The sequence below is a fragment of the Myotis lucifugus genome, unplaced genomic scaffold, assembly GCF_000147115.1.
Source record: "Myotis lucifugus unplaced genomic scaffold, Myoluc2.0 scaffold_86, whole genome shotgun sequence".
NCBI classification, from domain to species: domain Eukaryota; kingdom Metazoa; phylum Chordata; class Mammalia; order Chiroptera; family Vespertilionidae; genus Myotis; species Myotis lucifugus.
Genome location: NW_005871134.1, coordinates 1,949,259 through 1,969,355, shown reverse-complemented (window position 1 = coordinate 1,969,355; position 20,097 = coordinate 1,949,259). Strand labels below are relative to the sequence as shown.

The window sequence follows — 20,097 nt, the reverse complement described above, 5'->3', positions numbered from 1 at the left end:
TAAGACAAAAGTGACAGATGAACCAAGAATCAAGAAAGCCTTCACCTCAGCCAGAGGTGCTTCCCGGGATGTTTTACCTGTGGGCTGGCCTGGTTTTCATTGTCTGGCATTCCACAGCTTTGTTTATTGGCTCCTGCTTACTAAGCCACTCGCCTTCATGTTCCCTGGGATAGCTTATTATGTTGTGGACGCCACAGCATCTATCAGAATAAAGGGGAAGGTGCAGGCCCAGTTAAAACCTCCCCTTCCCACATTTCCACTTGGTGTGCAGCCTGCAGGAGCATATTTCATCTCGAAGCAGAGACCGCATGGATACCCAGACTAAGAGCAGAGCCTCTCTTCCACCAGTCTTTTGAGGCAAAGATATTCTGATAAATAACTAGTATCTATCCAGAGGGTTGAAAAAATAAAATGTATGGTTTTTTATGAAGAGAGTAAGAATGTCCCTACAGTTTAGAGAACCCTAGGGCTTCCAGATAAGGCCCCACCATTGCAGTCCAGTCCTACTTACGGACTTTGGATTCATGTATGAAATCGAGCTGAGGATGGGGGCCAACCTGGCAGAAAGCATCAGGCCCTTCAGGAGACGGCCATCCGTCTGGCCTTTGTGGGAGCACACATGGAGGAGTCATAGAGAAGGGGGTGAAAGGGAAGCTCCTCAAATGATTAGGGCTGCAGCCGAAGTGGGAAAGGTGAAATGGGGTTCCTGATTTATTCCGAGAATGAAGAGGTCTGCCCTGCTTTAAACACATATATATGCACAGTGGGGTTTCTTTCAGAGCAACATTTGACCCCCACCCATAAAATAAGATTGCCAAATGATTCAGTGCTTGGAAACAACCCCTCCATTGGGTGAACAAAGCATATATCATTCTGTCTTTTTGAGTTAATAAGCATTGAGAAGGGGTCAGGTTTTCTTTTCTTTTTCTTCTTTTTCACAATGATATCCATTGGCCAGCACCTTGCAGTCTTTGTAAGATGCACCAAGGAGAGATGCCTCTTACTTAGAACACCAGGCATGCAGCACCCAAGTCTAGGTGGACACATGTGTCCACAGAACATTCAGGAATGCAGACAGATAACCTAGTGGTATATTTGACTAAACACTCAACCCACTTCCCTAGAGCGTATCAAAGATGGCTTCAATATCACATAGTTCTAAATGCCAGTTTCCTGGGGACCCCTCTGCCCAAACAGGGTGCACCTGTTCTTAAACCACTGCTGCCCCAGAAGGGAAGTTGGATGCTGCTCTGGGTAGACAAAGGGCAAGTTCTCGTTTTCCAGAGCTGAACAAACCTGGCAGAACAGGAGGGCGGCCACTTTCGCAGCTTCCCATCCTCCTTTTCCTCCCGCTTTCCTTACCATTCGTCATCTTGTTTGTATGATCATATTTGGGTGAAGTTCCTTTTGGCCCTTCCTGGAGAATGTGCTTGCTCTCCCTCCTCCTCTCTCATGGTATCCTGTCTTTGATTTTATTTTCCCCACCATGGCAGGTCTGCCCCAAATGTGGGTGCGCCCCCTTTGTCTCCTCAGCACCTGGCATGGTTATGTGGCAGGCAGTGTTGCACTTATTTGATCCTACCTTAAATGTCCTGTCTTTTATTTCCCAAGCGCACTATCTGGATAGGGTAGTTAAAGGTATGGTCTTCCTTCCTCTATTTTCCTATTGTCTTTGTGTGTGTGTTTGTGTATAAGCATAAAGAAGAAATGCGTATATAAAAAAGTGTATATACACCCATAAGCATGGTGTCTAGATACTGCCACATCCCCAGCTTTGTCACAGCATCTACTGCCCAGTGGGTGGGTGTTTCGTCACAAGGTGATTGATAATACCCGGAGTGTCATTCTTCTCCCAAAAGTGCTCAATCTGTTTGTGACATTACCATTGTGCTATTGTCCTTCCCTCCCCATACACACATACACTCCTCATGCTTTCTACCCCATCTCATGTCACCCTGCCCATCCCTTACGGCCCCTGGTCCATTAGAATTAAGGTGGTGGGAACCAGTGTAGGTGGCCTGAGAGAAGAAGAGACCCCAGAGCAAGCTAAGAAACCTGAAGAGCTGCATTCTATCACTGCCGTGTTCACTCATCCAACAACCACAGACGGAGCACTACTATACTAGAGACTGTGCCAGGCTCTGGACAAAGGGCAAAACAGACCCTTTACCTCAGGGAGTGAGTGGTCTTTTGTTTGTTTTTTCCATTTCAGAGGCCTGGCTTTGGTAAGTCTTCTCTTTGAACAGTATTCCCTACAGGCAAAGTTATTCCTTCTATTTTAAACATTTATATTAATTAAGTAGTGCCTAGTTTTCCAAATAGGCCTCATTGCTCTAAGAATAAGTCTCAAGGATGATCAGATACGTGTGCTCCTAAAGGATGCCAACTCCCCAGGAGAAAAACCACGCCCTATCTTTTTATCCTTAAGCTCTGGCACAGCACCTGGCTCAGTGGTTAAGGGCTTGTGCACTGCAGTCAGGCTGCTTGAGTTGAATCCCAAGTCCGACAATTAACGAACTAGCTAACCGTGAGTGAGTTACGTAACCTCCCTTCACTTCAGAGTCTTTATGAAAGAGGATGATAACAGGACCCACCACCTAGGGTTGGTGTAAGGATTAAGTGAAATAATGAATGTAAAGCACTTAGCACATGGGCAGGAATGATGCTGAGCAAACATTAGTTATGCTATTCTAGCATCATGTGCTCATTCTCACTCTTAATGTGGAGGACTTTGTTAGCGAGACTAATTTGTGAAATTATAAAGAAAAGGTGAAATTGGCTTTTAATAATAGATAGCAACTTCTGTTAAAAACTTATGGAGAAGATTTAGGGGAAACATAAATTACTAAATGCTTTTCAACTAGGATATCTTTGCCAAAGACTGCAAAGGTGTTACTAGACCCATCGGTGGGTGCCTGGTGTTGAGAAGTTCCTGTTATTTCACATGTTGATCTTCAACTGAGAATAAAATCTTTCCAGTAAGAGAGAGTAGTACCTGTGATTCTCTATAGGAATTTCACAAATAATCATTAGAGAAATCATCAAACTAGATTAAATTTCAGTGTTACCATCTATTTGGTGAATTTTTCCTACTCGGTAAAGTATTGCATATTCATGAGTCAGTGAATCATAAGTTGCTCCAAAAGACAAATGGCACAATCTATGTCTGAACCAAGCCCCTATCTGGCTAACTTTCTGGTAGAATAGGTACTAATCCTAAGAATTCAGAGACCTATATAATGCAGGCTCAGGACTTGTCAAAATAGAGTGCTTTGCAGTTCAAAGACAAGCCAGCTTCTATTCCATGCTTTCCAATTGTATTGGTAGAGACTAAAGAAACAGCATTCACTCAACAAATATGGAGGCCAGGAAATGTGGAGGCCACACAACAGGAACAGTCCCTTCTCTAAGGTAGCCCACAGTCTAGCAGAGAGGACACTAATAAAACAATTCCAACACGATGAGAGTTAAGATAGGGGAAGTCCAGGGGCCACTTAGCAAGGAGATCTCCGAGTTCAGAGGGCTTTGAAGACCAAGATTGTGAACTTTTACATAAACGAGAAAGCCACTGAAGGTTTGGTTTTAAAAGCAGGATGATGACCTGGTGACATTTGTGATTTGGAAGGCTCAATCTGGCCACATGTTGGAAAAGGGCTGACGGGGAGCGTTAGGGGACAGGGAGGCCAATTAGACTATTGCTGATATCTAGGTAGGAAATGATGGTGACCTAGATAACACTTCTAGGGAAGTGACTATAGGGATGAAAAAGTACCAGAGGACCAGAAAGAGAACCAGAAAGAAACGGGATATTTTGATACTTTAGGTGGGTGTGTTTTACCCCCTTAACTGAAAAATAAATAACATCAAGGATTCCGAAAGTCTTCTCATCATTCCTGCTGCTAGCTTCAAGGGGGGCTTCCTTGTAGGCTTAGCAGAAGGTGGAAGATAAAGCGGTCCCTTGTCATTTAAAGGGCATCATTTCTTTTGAAAAGCTTAGCCCTTCTCTAACCCTTAAAATTACATTATTTTGGCTCTAGCAAATGCCTGGTGTGAGTCCTTCCAGAGGGAACTGTTAATGTCACTTGGGTTCTCTGAATTATTGATGAGCTTCGGGGTTTGTGGAATTAATGAGCTTCAGCAGTGGGTAGGGATGGACATATTGCTTTAAGAAAGTCAGCAAGTCACCCCAGAGGAGCCTTCCTCATACTGGCTAATGGGGGTGTGATTATCCCAGAAGCAAATTGCTAGATGAGAGCAGACCTCATTCAACCAACAGGTACTCAGGGTCCCTCTGAAACCCTGAAACTGATAGGACAGTGCAGATCCTCAGGGCATAAGTGGGTCCATTTAAAGAAACTGACGGTGGATAAAGTGCCCGTGATTTCCCATGTAGGGCTTTCCCTCCTGGAGAACACCTGTTTCTCCAGGCAGTTTCAGAGCAGCTCAGGATGTGTGCTCGGGGCACTGAGGGCTAAGATGCGCTCACTAGAGCAGGGCTTCCCACAGTGGAATGGAGCATCCCACGTTTCTGTAAATGGTTACAGGGGAGAGTTCTGAGGTTAAAATGGAAAAATGTCCTCATAATCTAATCAGGTTTCTTTATTGTAGGACTTTCAGAGCCTTTACTATATTAACATTGAGTGTGACTTTCTAGGATAAGACAGTAGGATGCAATGTTTCCCAAACTTATTTGATCTCAGAAGCTTGTTTTTTTATGACCTCAGAGAACTAGTAAAATTCACACTGAGACATACTTTTTGAGATAGAAGACCCACTTTAAATTTTTTCTGGAACAAAGTAGGGTGAGTAGAATGTAAAATTCTTCAGATAAGGGGATATATGGCATCTCTGTACACCCCAGAACACAAGCCTGACATCCAGTCAAGTTTGTTGAAATTAAGAACAAAATCATCAAAGTTGATGTTGCTTTGACCTTCTTCCTGGGTTGGTTATACTGGAAGGAACTAACAGGCATCTCATTCAAACTCTCATTTTATGGATGAAGAAATTGAGGCCAGAGAGGAAAAGTAACTATCCCAAGGTTCCACAAGTTAGTCAGACAGTAGGTATCAGAACCGAGGTCTCCTGCTCCACTCATTGATTCATTGCAGCAAATATGTATTGAGGATCTGCATGGCATGAATTAGGCCCAATGTTGCTTTTATGGAGTTTACATTCTAATGAAGGGAGTAAAGCATTAAACTAATTGCAGAATTAGTAACATATATGCTTGGGACAGTTGCTCTCAAGAGAAGGACAAAGTGCTAGGAGAGAATGAAATGGTGGCCCCAAACCCATCTCGCTGCTTCCCATGTGGATCCTCATGTCACTGGGCTTCTCTGACTGAGGTCTCTTTCGCAAGGTTTGTATTTATGAGGACCATAGTTTTTGACCCAAATGTTGACATAGTTTGACAAAAGGTTATTTTCTGGTTTGTGGATTTCTTAGTGTAGTAATACAACATTAAAATAAATAAACTCAATAATAATATTAATAATAATAGCAGCTATCTTTTATTGAATACCTACTTATGTTACCCACTGTGCTAACTAGTTGACATCCATTATTTCATTAATCTTCTCAACAACTCTTTGAATTAGTTATTACCTCCATTTTACAGATCAGAAAATTGAGGATTAAAGAGTTAAATAATTTGCCAATCATCCCACATATAGTAAGTAAAATGGTGATGCTGGGATTTGAACTGAGGTCTGTCCAGCTCCAGAGTCCACACACTATTACAGCACATGTTTTTTTTTCAATTAGGATTAAATATTGTGAAATTGGAACTGCTTTAAAAATTTAGGATCTGAAATATATAACAAAAAGTTATTTAGTTTAGAAATAACAAATGTAAGGTGTGTAGCACAGTGGCATAGACCTTGAGTGTATAGCAACTGTCATTGTCATTACTGTCCTGAAGGATCTAAATCAGGGATTGGCAAACTGTAGCCCATAGACCAAATTTGATTCATCACCTGCTTTTGTAAATAAAGTTTTATTGGAACACAGCCATGCTTATTCATTGATAAATTGTGTGTGGCTGTTTTCAAGCTATAATGGCAGAGTTGAGTAATTACAACAGAGACATTATGGCTTACTCGCCTAAAATATTTATTATATGGAACTTTATTGAAAAAGTTTGCTGACTCTGATCTAGATACTTGCCTCAGTTTACTATTGTGCCTTTCTGTGAGCCCAACCTGAGGGCTCACAGATATTACTAAAAATAGGAGGTAAAGGTAAATAGAAGATTCAAATTTTGTGTTCGAGCTATAAGTCAGGCTGTGTTTATCATGCATAATTATCTTATTTAATTCTCCCAACTATCCCATTTTAAAAGTTGTCTGAGGCTCAAAGAATTAAATAATGCCCAGGTCCTACAGCCGCTGAGTGGTAGAGCCAGCCTTTGATATGGTTCCCAAGCTTGTGCTACTGCACAAGAGATGTTCTTTGCATCTTACAAGGGGCTACACCTTAGAGCAAGAGAAAACAATATATCACCATTCTTAAAATTTGGACCTTGTTTCTTCCAAGACTGATTTCAAATACAAATGAGGCCTAATTAACAGGAAGTTCCAGCCAGCTAGACACGAATTTGAATGGGACTCATTGGAGAATGAGGGAGCCTGTAATTGTTTAGACCAGGAGGGGTGGCTGATGCTGGCTAAGGAGTTAGAATGCCTGGGTGGTCATCTGCGCGTCACAGCACTGCGCCTGGGCTTTTACAGCTGCTTCCCCCACCACTTTTGGGTGGCAATGCTGGTGTTTCTCACCTTTCCCAACAGGCTTCTGCTGTGCAAAGGCCACATAGCCTACACTTGCTTCTAAACTTCTAATCTCTCCTAGGCTTGGCATGCACACTCAGTAAATGGTTCTTCCTTTGAATGGAAAAGACAGTGGCCAGGTTGATTGATTGGTTGCTGTGTTGAACATCTCATATAAATGAGCATGTTCTTTTCTTTTACGTTGCAATAACAGTCAACTATCAAAAGTCCTTGAAACACTAAAGTTTTAGATTCTAATTGATTGGCCATTTAGTGAGTGTCTACCTTAGCCTCGGTCTTGTAGTGGACAGCTACATTCACATTTGTCCCATTTAAGAAAAACAGGTCGATTCTCAGTTATTTCAGGGCAGAGAATTCAGTTTGTAGCCAGACTTGTAGCCGTGTGCTGCTCATAATACTAAATTAAGTGTTATAGATGACAGAGTGTTTTCCCAGCATACCTTTCCCTGAGACTGAGCAGAGGCAGAGAGAAGACACGGAAGGCGTGCCAGTGAAAGGTGGTTTTTTTTATAGCTCCTCTGAGAAAGGCATCAGCGGGATTGTTAAAATGGGGACTTGAATGAAAACCACATAACTTGGCAGATTCTCAGACATAGATTTCTGAGCCCACACACTCAGAGAGAAGGTCATCAAACACCTGTAAATCTATTTGAATAGTAATAAAAACTCCCCACCTTATGATATATTCAAGGCAGAACCAAGGCAGAGTCTAAAAATGGCCTGACCCTTCTTGATGAAATCATCCACAGCCCTCTCAGACAGATGGCCCTCCTGTGTTAGGTTCCCACCATACTCTGTACATCTCCCTTAGGGCACTTAGCAATGAAATATTTTGCTTACACAAATCTGTCTCCTTTGATAAGCTACATGCTTCTCAAGAATAAGAAGTAGGTCTTATTCATCTCTGTTCCTCCAGTGCTAGCCCAGAGAAGATGCTTAATAAGTGACAGACAGGCAAACAGATGTCCAGATGAACAAAGTTAGGGGAGGGCAGGCTGCCCGTTTCTGCATTTGCAATTGCTGACAGCCCTGGTTAGTCTCTCTTGTGTCAGTCACCAGGGCTCCTCTGGGTGTATAGCCCTTCTTAGTGGCTGCAGATAAGATGGGAAGAAAAAGACCCAAGGACGCCTCCTCAGAACAAAGACAGTTGTTTAGGAGAAAACAGGACAAAATAATTGAAAAGCCTGAGGTCCAATGCAGCTGATCTAGTAACAAGAGCTGGAAAAAGGTGCAGCCTCTAGAATGAGACCCAGAGGTTCCGAGGGGGTATGAGGAGTAAACAGAGAGATGATTTCTTTGTCCCAAACAGCTGCCAGAGACAGGAAAAACAAGAGTGAATAAGGAGCAAGAATTGGGCAGAAAGCTCCATTGGTCAGATTCCAACAGGCCCACGTCCACCGACTCTCGCTGTAGAATCCTGATCACTTTTGAAAGAGGAGATTTTAGATGCAGAAGGTGTGGGTTTCAGACCTATTCCTGCCACTTCCTAATTGTGCCACCTCCTGGTTGTGCAGCCTTAGCAAGTTCTCCACCTCTGAATCTGGGTTGCCTCTCAGTGAAGTGACAGTTCCTAATGCTACTGGCCTCCCTGGGTGCTGAGGGCACCGATGTGCTGATGGGATGTGAAAGCATTTTATAAGTTGGCAGGCGGAGTGTGAATGTGTGTGACTGCAATGGGCCATGGACGATCCGACCTCAATTCTATGTGCTTTGCTTTGCAGAGGGTTGCCCTGGGTTGTGCAATGGCAATGGCAGATGCACCTTGGACCTGAATGGGTGGCACTGTGTCTGCCAGCTGGGCTGGAGAGGAGCTGGCTGCGACACATCCATGGAGACCGCCTGTGGTGACAGCAAAGACAATGATGGAGGTAAGGCTGTGGCACCCATGAGCTCTGGGGTGGGGGGAGACTCAGGGTGGAGTGTGGGCATTATTACTGAGTTAACAGGCCACCAGTACACCATCTGGCTAGTCAAGAAGGCCTGCAGGGCAGGCATAAAATTGTACATGTGGTCAGGATGAGCGCATATCACTAGTTGTTCCATTTGAATTAATTAAAAGTAAGTAAATGAAATTAATTGCCATCCGACAGCAAGTGCGCAGGAGAAGGCATATGGAGGACAGAATTTTTCAATTCAATAGTGAATGAGTTGCCCAATAAAGCTATGAGAACCCCCTCACTGGAAGTGCACAAGAAGAGGCCATCCAATCCTGTATCACAGGAGGTGGCAGAAAGGATGCTTCTCCAAGGTTGAGTTACCTTTTCTCTTCTGTTCCTCACCAAGCACACTGAGGACCACCTTCTGCCCCTGTGGGTTTGTAATAGAATCTGTCTTTGCTGTTGGATTTTTTCTATGTGCTAGATAGTCAAAACCCTAAGGAACAGAAGCCTAGTCTTGTGGAACATTTATTACCTAAGAGTGAAGCTCTAACCCCAATTCTTTGACTGCCTGTGTAATTGTAAGCAAGCTGCTTGATGTCTCCGGGCCTCATGCTTCCCATTTCTAGAATGAAGCTATTGGATCATGAGGACCATTCCAGTCCTTACATTGGTGCTAGAATTAGCCTTTATTTCTCTGTTGTGTAAACTTGGATAAATACAACCATGATGTGGTCTACTTTCCCAGGAATATGGACTGATTCTTCCTGACTCTACCTGTCTTTGGAGTTATAAGGAGAATAAAAAGATAGAAAGATGAAAAAAACTGAAACAGTTAACCCTTCTTTTCTAATGATGACCTAGTTGGCCTGGTCCAGATGTGTTTATGCAGCTCCCTCATATTTATGCTAAGGGGCTTTCTAGTATACAGAAGAATAGGAAATCAACAGGCCAGAAACTTTGTATGCCACCCTTTGGGAATTTTCTACTTAGAGTGATTCTATAATCTCAGTGCACCATAAGGATTAAAAGGCCAATTGTGTGTTATTGTGATTACTCTGGTTCATTTGCCTTGAGTTGGCTGTAGCAAGCTGGAAAGGGCTATTTCAGACTGCTGGTCTTTATCTGAGCCAGCTTTCATTCCTTCTACCTGCAGCCTACATCCAGGAAGTGATTGGGCCTGTCCACCCAGGCCTGGGCCCATGGAGTAATTGTCAACAGTAGCTCATGGGGCTGGGCCTTGGTTGCCAGGAGAGACAGTGGGTCCATGTTCTCTTCCTGTGGGTTTGTAATAGAATCTGTCTTTGCTGTTGGATTTTTTCTAAGTGCTGGATAGTCAAAACTCTAAGGAACAGAAGCCTAGTCTTGTGGAACATTTATTACCTAAGAGTGAAGCTCTAACCCCAATTCTTTGACTGCCTGTGTAATTGTAAGCCTGTGTAATTGTAAGGTGTCTTCCTGACACCTTATAGGAGTGAAATATCCTGTAATCCATCAGAAACTTGAGTTCATTAGTTCCGTGCTCCATAAATACCTAGAGTTCCTATTGTGGGGCTGGGCCCTAGGCACAAAGATGAAGAAGTCTTGTCCCTGCACTTCAGGAATTCAAATGAGGAAGAAGGACCCAAAGTGAAGTGCTAATGGGCGGTCATAAGGGAGGTTGTAGAGTCATATATTGGTCATTGTGGGAATAGGCAGGCATTCATCAGGAAGGTGACACTTGGGTAGATCAGCGTTTCTGGAAAGGAAAGGGCTTTCCATTCATTGAGATCATGATGGCAAAGGAAGGCAAGGGCACCAAGTGTCCCTTGGTGATATCGGTGGTCTTCTGGCAAGATAAAGTGCAATAATATTTGCTCTTCATAGGAAAGAGATGTTAACCTAAATTATCTGCATAATTTGTCCAACAGTCCCCTTCATTTCACCTGTGTAGACACAATTCCAGTGACCAACAGGAACTTCATGTAATAGAAGAGAAGGGCAAAGGGGCAGCCCCAGGAAGTCACTCTCTTCTCAAGAGTCCAGGATCTTGGCCAAAGCCTTCAAACAGCTATTAAACATCTGGGTAGCAGCCAAACTGAATGTCCTTGAGAAATGTGGGGAGAGGGTGCATCTCCCCAACAGCACACATACAAAAATAGGTTATTAGACAAGGTTCTCTTATTCTCCCACGTGAAATGCAATCCCAGTATACCCTCTGTTTACTATCCTTCAAAGCCAGCCTTCCCAGCACTAGAACTCACCCCGCACAAGAGTGAGCCGTGTTTAGCTGTGGACTGTCTACATGGGGGAGCCCATAGCCCCACAGCTTGGGTGGGAGAAAGAGCTTCTTGTCATGGGAAACGGGGCTGATCCAGACCCCAGGGGAACAGGGCCTCCTCCAGCTCTGAGAGATGAATGGCAGGAGCTAGAAAAGAACAATCAGAAAATCCCCACATTTTTTATTAAGGAGAATATACCTCTTACATTTATGAAGCATGTGATGGGCCTTTACTTTGTAGAAAAGCCATATAACAGCATGGTCACCTGAGATCATTCACTCATTCAACAAATGTTAACTGAATGTCTACTCCACAGCTGGTCCTATCCTGGCTCCTGGGGCTTCAGAGATAGTCCCTGCCTTATGAAATTCACAGCCTGGAGGGAGAGAGGAACGGCACCCAGTAGCAATGCAGGGGGGTCGTTACTGCAATGAGGAGGCATCCACTCATTTAGCTGCTATCATCAAATGCCTGGATGCCCCACTGGGAACTTGCTGTGGTCCCACTCCTCTGAGCCTTCCAGTCTAGCCGGGAGGACAACCCATGTGTCATCATGATTGGGAAAACAACCAGCTGGGGAGACCAGATTATTGAGGGAGCTTGGCCTTGGGTTCTCAACTGTGAAATGAGGAAACCTGTCACCTCAGAGCCCTCTCGGCTTTGTGGGCTCTCCACCCTTTGGGGGAGCCAAGGGGTCTCTGCTTTGCATGATGGCACAGATGAAACAACCATGCAGGTGGAGACGGGGCCATCCTCACTGGCCTCTGTCACTCTGGGTCTTGGCCAGATAGGGACGGTTTTAGTGGAGGGAGAAACAGGGCAGGCTGTGTAAGGCAGCACAAGAGTGAGCCGTGTTTAGCTGTGGACTGTTTGCAGTGCAGACAAGCACACTTTCGCTGGGCTCCTGCTGTCTGCAAGTCACCGTGCTCCTTTCTGACGGGCTATAAAACCAATGATCATGGCCTAGTCTTTCTCCCTCAGGAAGCTCGCAGTCATTTGGAAGAAATGTTATCCAAACCACTACATCTAATGGAGGCAGAATGAAACAAGTGCCTTCATTTCAGCCATGATGTGGGCCGCACATCCCAAATAAATAACTCAGGGTGGAGGGAAGAAGTGTTAGGGACTCACTGAATGATTATTCTTGGCTGATCTGACTCGGGGCCCTGGAAAAGGAATTCGAAGAGTTTAATGTTGAGTGACAGGACTGGAAGAGACAGAGAACACCGACTTCAGCTCCCTCCTCCTACTCCCCGGCATGTTACAGACAGGGAAGCAGGAGCCCAGAGAGGGAATGTGACATCATACATGTCCAAGTCACACAGAAAGTCACTAACATGGCCAGACTGAGACCCAAGCCATTCCACGTGGCCCTGTGAACCTAGAGCTTTCCCACCTCCTAATGATTGATTTACTGTCCTCCTCCTAAAAATGTAGCATTTACTTGAATTGAAATAGGCTATGACAGTATCACAAAGCCAAACAGAATGAGAATGATGACTTGTATGTCATTTTGCAGTTTGCAAAGCAATTGTGCATCCAACAACATCACCAGGAGGCATGCGGTATTATTACCCCCTTCCTATTCCCAGGGCTTAGGGAGCAGCGCATTTTGCCCAGGTCTCATACAGCCTGCAGGAGGCAGACCCTGCCGCAGTCTGAGGCCTGGCCACATTAGAGCTTTTTCATGTGCCCAGACTTCAGAAACCCAACTGTGGTCCTTTGAGCTATGTGAGAGCTCCCAGTTTCTCTTCTTTCCCAATTTGCTAGGCTTAAAGCAATTCTTTCCAAATTAAACTTGAATTTCAGGCTTCATTAAGAATGCAGTTGCTGTGTTTTTAAACTCTGAGGGGGAAAAAAGTTACACAATGTGACTGAGTTGGGTTTAGCTGTATTGGTTTGTTTTTGTTTATGATTGTCGTCTAGTTTTAAAAACAAGAAACAGCTCCTAAAAGGGACTCAGTGGCTCCCAGCCTCCTGATTCTCTGTCAGGACCACCCAATCTTGAATGCCCCTAGATTTTACCCCGGGCACAGGTGGGGAGAGGGAGCAGCAGGGCAGGCAGGCACCGAGGTCCTGGCTCACCACGGTGAACCCCTCAGTGTGCCCCACTTGATGAAGAAGGTGTGCCCTATTCCTATTGCACCCCTTTATTAAGACCTTTAATCTTCTCATCTGTTACCCACAGACCTTCCGATAGGGATGCTCCTCCCATGCCCATTACAGAGACGGTGAAACTGTGCCCAAACATGCTGTCTATAAAATAAGGGTACTAATGCCTGCCTTGCAGGGTTGCTGTGAGGATTAAGGTGATGTATTTAAAGGGCCTGAGAGGTAAGATAACAGTGATTAAAAGTGGAGGATCTGTACCCAGGTTGGATTCCTGGCTCCCTCACTGGCTGCATGACCTTGAGTGAGTTACTCAACTTCATCACCTGCAAGCGTCGCTTCTCTTTCTCCTGCTCCTTGCCACCCATAATCACAAGAGCATGATGTTTATTACTAAATAAATATTCATATATAAACAGTCATTCTTAAACATTGAAATTATGCTCTCTTTAAAATTTTATAATCTACTTTTTTCACTTATGCTCACACTGTTTTTCTCCATATAATGTATTTTAACCTCTTTTATCTCTGGATTAAAATTTATATTTCAAACTCTTATATACTCATTGCTAAAGGGGGAAAATCAAATGTACAAAAAGGAAAATAATAGCCATACTGTAGAGGGCACCCCTCGGTGCCAAGCACTCTGCTGGACACCATGCATATGATCACCAGCCCTCACCCCCCTCTGCCAAGGCAGACGTTTACAGGTAGGGAAACTGAGGCTCGGCGAGCTGAAGTGCTTTGCACGTAGTCATGCATTGAGAGAGCTAGGATGCGAATGGAGCTGGTGTTTAAAAAGAAGCCAGAATAAAAGATCCACTGGGATTTAGCCAGACTCCTTATGATAAAGAATCTTTCATAATCTTCAAGGTATGGCATTCTCTTTAGGCGGTGTTGGTCCCATGAAAAATAATCCCAGATTGCAATACAGATCATTGATAGATGCATCCTGGGAGGAGAAATTTCAGGGAGACAGAACAAAGCTCTCTGTCCTCCCCGCTGCCCATCTCCCGTTGCTGGAATGGAAAGTTCACATAAAACCATAGAATTTGTTCACCCTTCAGACTATCTCTAAACCACGTTTCTTGTGATAAGAGACGAGAGAAATTGACCTTTAAAAATCCTGTGTTCTAAGGGACAGATAAAGATTTTGCAAGCTTTCTCAAAGAAGGCACAGAATTTATTATAGCAAATGACAAAAACTTCTCCCAGATGTGTACAGAAGAGGCTCATTCCACCCTGCACCCCCAGGGCCTCCCGGTGCTGCTTGCAGCCTGCAGTAAACCAACTCTGAGGCCAGACTGCAGACAGGAGCGGGCGGGGTTGGCTGATGTGCCGTGGAGCGGGGGAGGAGCTCAGCCTGTGGAGAGACCGATGGACTTGTTATACACTGTCCACAGGACTATTGATTTAGGGAACCATGCAGACAACTATGGTGCAAAGAATGTACAGCCCACAAATTTCCCCGACCTGCGCCCGGCTCTATTCTCCTTTTGGCTCATTCTTGTCCATCCTTCTAGTTAGTCTCTGTTGAAGCATTCTCTCATGCCTGATATAGTCCAGCCCCCGCCTGAGTTGGGCTCCCACCTTTGGACTTTCACAGCCCACCACCCCCTTCTTTCCTGGCACTCTATTATCTCCATCTGACCCACTAAACTGAATCCTTTGGAGGCATGACTGTCTTATTCTTGTCTGTCCAGTGCTAACACAGAGCCTGCCAGCCACATGATAGGCCTGGAGAGGGACAAGTTCTTCCAGGGGGGATGGCTTCGTTACATGGGCCCTGCCAGACTGACCGATTTGGGATCCTCACATAATCATGTGTTTTTTTCACTCACTCAACAAGTACAAAGCTTTGTGTGCAAGGCACTGTGCTATGCATTTGGGATATAGAAATAAACAGGTCAGTTCCTATCCTCCATGGAGGGGAGTCAGGGCAGAGAAGTAGACATAGACTGTGAACGAGCACCTAACAGCTGGATTTGGAGAAAGATAAGGGACCAAATTCCCAACTCTTCCACTTTCCTAGCAGTGTGGCGATGGGCGAATCACTTAATCTGTCTCCAGTGTCCTCATTTGTAAAGGTGAGAAGGCTAGCTGACCACCTTCCGTAGAATTCCCATGTGCACCTCTCACTGTCTGTGAAAGTCACAGCCACAGCCCCCAGAGGAGATGGGCCTGTGGCACATAAAGGCCAGAAGGTGGCTGTCAGGCAGGCTAGCCCCGGAGGCTGTCCTGTTGACCTCCACGTTACAGATGGACACGACATCAGAGAGGGAGGTGAGTCACCCAAGATTCCACTGGCAGTGATTAAGATCCCAAAATGAATAGAAAGCCACATCCAGTCAGCACTGCAAGTGGTGGCAGAGGACTTCACAGAGCCCTGGGCCCCTGCGCCTGTCTGCAGAGGGGCTCCAGGAGCAGCCACAGGCATGCGAAGGACACCAACATTTCTCATATCAAATTACTCACTGCTCTTTACCACCGAGGTTCCTTGCAGCAACCCTGAGAGGTGGGCAGAGCTGATTATCCCATTAATACATTACATCTCAGACATATGAAGGGCCATGCCCAAGGTCTCAGAGCTAAAGAGGAGCAGGCCCACGGAAGGACTGGGTCATCAAGCTTCTAGCCTGGGTTTTCTCTCTCCCACATATTCCTGCCCCTAGTTCTCAAGGTCATTTGACACCACCAGCAGGGTAGACACTGAGGAGAGATGCAAGAGGAAATGGCATGGCCTTCATCCTCCAGTTGATAGCACGTAGATGGAAATATTAGCAAAGACCAAGGCACCATGCAGCATTTCAGCAAGTGGGAGGGGTCTTCAAGTTCAAGGGTCACAAGTACATGAACTACTTTGAAATGTTCATTTAGTGCCCAGAGACCTGTATTTCTCTCTCTCTCCTTCTCTCCTCACACCTTTCCCTTTAATATCCTGCCTTTTTCTAGCCACTTCTTCCCCACTTCCCTTTGCCGTTCACTCCCACCAGAGCCCATGGCTGGATGTGGCACTGCCCCCCTCCCAGCCTCGGGGGCCTGAACAGCCTCTGGCACTTTCTTCTGTTCCTTTTCATGGTCACCAGCAAGGACAGGGAGGGGCCTTCAGATCTCTGAGGAAAGAGCAGGTTTCTGGGGGCAAAAATGTTCTTTTCCAAAAGTCAGGGTTTAGAGTTTAGGAGGATTTTATTGAAAACTTGAAGGAAATAGAGGAATGTCCTCTCTCTTTTCCTGTTGGTGGTTCGTTTTGTTTTTGTTTTATGTTTTTCTGCTGTGATAAGGAGGGTCTCACGTGGGAATAGCAAGAACATGAAACATGGACGTTTTATAAGTCAACCAACTTGTGTGTCATTTACAATTAAGAAATGTCCCCAGATGGGCCCAAACTGGAGAATCTCAAAAACTATGTATTTATGTATTTCTAGTTTACCCCAAAACTTATTTTTCTATCCCCAAAGCATACTTTTTCCTCTCAACATGACTCTTCTAAAATTGTCATCTGTGCCTATGAAAATGAAACTGTGGAAGATCCTCTATGGCTGTAGAGCAACCATATGCCCTGGTTCAGGCTGCCATATGCTACATTTGAAAATATCAAGAGAGGTTTGCCTAAAAGCGAGTCTTGTAAACTGAGCTTTTGGTAAGAATTTTATGGGCCTTCCTCATTTTAAAATATGTACATATCTCATTTAAGTAAGATTGTCTCGATTAGCAGAGGTTTAGCCCACATTTACTACCTAGTAAATATTTGCTGAATGAAGGATCAAGGAGTGTCAATATAGGAAGGTGTAGGCAGACAGAACTCTTGCCCTGGCATTAATCACTAAGCTGCGAAGTATACGGTGAACAAGTCCCCTGTCCCAGGATCTCTCATAAGAGCACCGTTTGTGTGCTGTCTCCATTTCAGAGAACCCCAATTTTCAAGTCCCCTGAGTTCTCTACTGTCCTAACTTACAGGTGTGTTGCTTGGGCCATGTTTATCTAATTCAGTTCTCCAAGGCCAGACCGCATCCAGAAGGGCTGCCTGGAATGTATGCATAGAGAAGGGGCCACCTCAGGGCCAAAGGGCAGGCCTGGTGTCAGGATGCCTGTTCACGAGAAGCACCTGGCCAGGGGCTAATAGTAACATTATTATCAAGCACTTATGTGCTGGCCATCATGCTGATCTCACCTAATCCAGCATCTCCGCCAGCTCGGTCTGATTGTTCATTTTCCAGAGGGGCAAACAGAAGCTCCAGGCCCTTCCTGGGACTTTCATTTCTGGCGGGGTGGCCAACTAGACCATCACAAAGGCCCTCTGACCACAAGAAACAACAATTTGTTTTTAAAACTCACTGCTGAAATTTTTTTTTTGAAAAAAGGAAAAAAAGGGATGTGGGGGGTGCTCATATGCCAGAAGCAAGGAGGCAGGTGAAAGCCAGAGCAGTAGACACTTGGAGCCTGAAATGAGTCCAACAGCCCCGTCTCCAGAAGCTCATGGTCTGGGAGGGAGACAGAGAAAGTCAGTCACAGTGTCGGGGAGGCCAGGGCTATGATGGAGATCCCCCAGTGGCTGGAAGTGCACAGAGCAGTGGTATTTCAGCAAGACTCAGAAACCCATGCTTTCCACTTAAGAAATAGTTCCTAAAAGTCTCTTTAAGACTCAGAAACCTTTCCCACCCCACAAAGACCTGAGTTCAGATTTCTGAGTCAGCTACTTCACTGACTGACTGTGAGACCTTGACCCAGTGACTTCTCCACCGTGAGCCCTGGTTCCGTCCCTCCACAGTGAGGGTGATGAGGGCAATGGTGGCTACTTCCTGGAGCTGGGGAGACTCCGGGACACTTTCCTTGGAAACATTCCTTGTAAAGCATTTAGCACAGCGCCTGTCACTCAGTAAGTGGCAGCTGTGGTTATCTTCATCATCACCATCATCTGGCTGATATTAAAAGTATTAATGACAATAATAATAATTCCTGGCTAAGCTTCTTCCAGGCGCCACGGAGCAGTGTGTTTGTAAGGAGGTAGAAGACTGGTTTCCAGGGACTGCTTCGGTGGTAAACAAGAGCAGGCGAGAGCTAATAAAATTTCAAATTAGCCATGACTTTTCACGGCCCTTCAACTGTGCTAGCCGATTTAATGGTCAGCGTCCCCACTCGCGGGGATTGAATAATGGAGCATTTCTGCCGAGTTATGGATGCGGCAGCTGAATCTGTCATGCTAACGTCAATAGCAGAATGCAAATCACCCTCAGTGCAGGCTGCAATTATGTGTTTAAGCGATGTCTGACAGGGCAGCGCGAGAGAGTGTGGCCGGGCCCGCCGACTGCAGGAGAAACAGGTGCTTTGCTAGGAAGTTAGTCGGTGTATCTGGGACCTGGGACAGGAGCCGCAAGTTAGGACGCAGGACAGTGCTGGGTGACAGGAGGCCTGTCTACATCTCAGGATGAATCTGACAGGTGAGCAGACAGAAGGCATATGGCCCTTCATTTTAGTGAGGCTGTTCCAGGTTCAGGGTCAGGAAGGCGAACTACCCCATATTCAGTACTTACTGGGTGCCAGGTACTCCGCTGGATCTGGGGGTGTATTTCTTTATGTAACAAATACTTACACCCACTCCTATAATCCCCTCATAAGAGATGTGAGAAACTGAACCCAGAGGGTACTCTGGTGGGCAGCCTCTATATAGCAAACCCACAGAGACAGAAGTGAGGGAAGCATGTCCATGACGAGACTGGGGCTCAGAGTAAGTACAGAAACTCAATCTTGAACTTGAACTTCCGTCTCGGAGCCTCATTCATCCCTCACCATGTAACACTGTATATTAACTAGAATGAAGATAATGGTGTTCTGGCTTTCATAGACTGTCATTTAGTTTCATTTCCTGATTCACTGGTTAATCTATTCATGTATCATTCATTTCTTTATTAAACAGTCATTTTTTAAACACCTGCACTAAGTGCTGAGGACGCAGCAGAGATAACCAGAACAGGGCCAGGCCCCATGGTGTGGGGAAGTTTGCCCAAAGCCACAGCTAATAAGCAGGAGAGGCAGAGTGTGACCCATGTCCTCCCCGCCAGGAACTGTTCTCTGCCAACAACACACAGACTATAACCCTGGGTTTCTTTGCCCCTCACTTCGGGCAGCATCCTCTAATCCCTGGATTTGTGGTCCATGTTAAGTTAGTCTGTGGCGTGCCTGTAAAAATCCTTTGAGATAATGCGAGCAAAAACCTGTGGCCTGGTGGAATTTCTTTCTTTGAACTTTGGGAAGCTGGAAGTTGTAATATAATTTGAAATCCATCCATGTGGTAAAGAGAATTCCCTGCTAATTAATGGCCACTGGGCCAGAGACAAGAAACCTTTCAGTAAACTCAGAAAGCCCCTCCCACAGAAGGTGGAGCCAGATGTGCATATACCTACCTCCAAGCCAGGAGAGTGGCTGAGAGTTACAGTGCCTTTGAGGCACTGCCTCTTCCCCTCCCTCAAAAGCCAGTCAGTCGCCAGGTCTTAATGTTTTTACCTCTGAAATGTCTCTCAAAGCCCCCACTTCTCTCAGTCCCCACTGCTAGTACTCTAGTCTCAGCGGTTGTTTTTCCCTGTGCCACCTCAGCTACCACCCCCTCCCATATTCCCCAGCTCCTACCCCATGCTTAAGACCTTTCAGTAGCTCCCATTGTCTCTGGGATAAAATGCAAACTCTGTAACCTGTCCCCCCACCCCCAGGCCCCACAGTGTGCTTCTGCCAACCTCTGCAGTCCCACCTTTTTTTAATCCCCTGTCCCCACCTTCGGAGCCCAACTTTTGAACTTAGAAACTTCACTGTTCAATGTGTTCTCTTACCTCTTACCTTTTTGGGGAAAAAATAGCATATATCCACTGTCCACTTGTCTGTCTCTCCTGTGAGACTAGTGGGTTGGGACCAGATCTGAAGCACCTGAATCTCCTTGGTGCCCAGCAAAGGTGTTGGTTTATACCAGGCATTTAATAAAGTTTTTCAGTGAGTGGGAAATAGAGAAGTGCATGATGGTATTGTGGACAAGCGTGGCTGATGGAACATAGTGACATAAACCTCATGCTCTGT

The 20,097-nt window shown here is 45.3% G+C and overlaps 1 protein-coding gene across 1 annotated transcript in view; it reads left to right on the top strand.

The window, feature by feature from the left end:
- The window catches only part of TENM4 (teneurin transmembrane protein 4), a 198,082-nt gene that overhangs the window by 82,536 nt on the left and 95,449 nt on the right, over positions 1 to 20,097 (top strand). Inside the window, 1 exon segment of the mRNA XM_023755918.1 lies at positions 8,510 to 8,656. Coding sequence (XP_023611686.1) covers positions 8,510 to 8,656 — 147 coding nt within the window.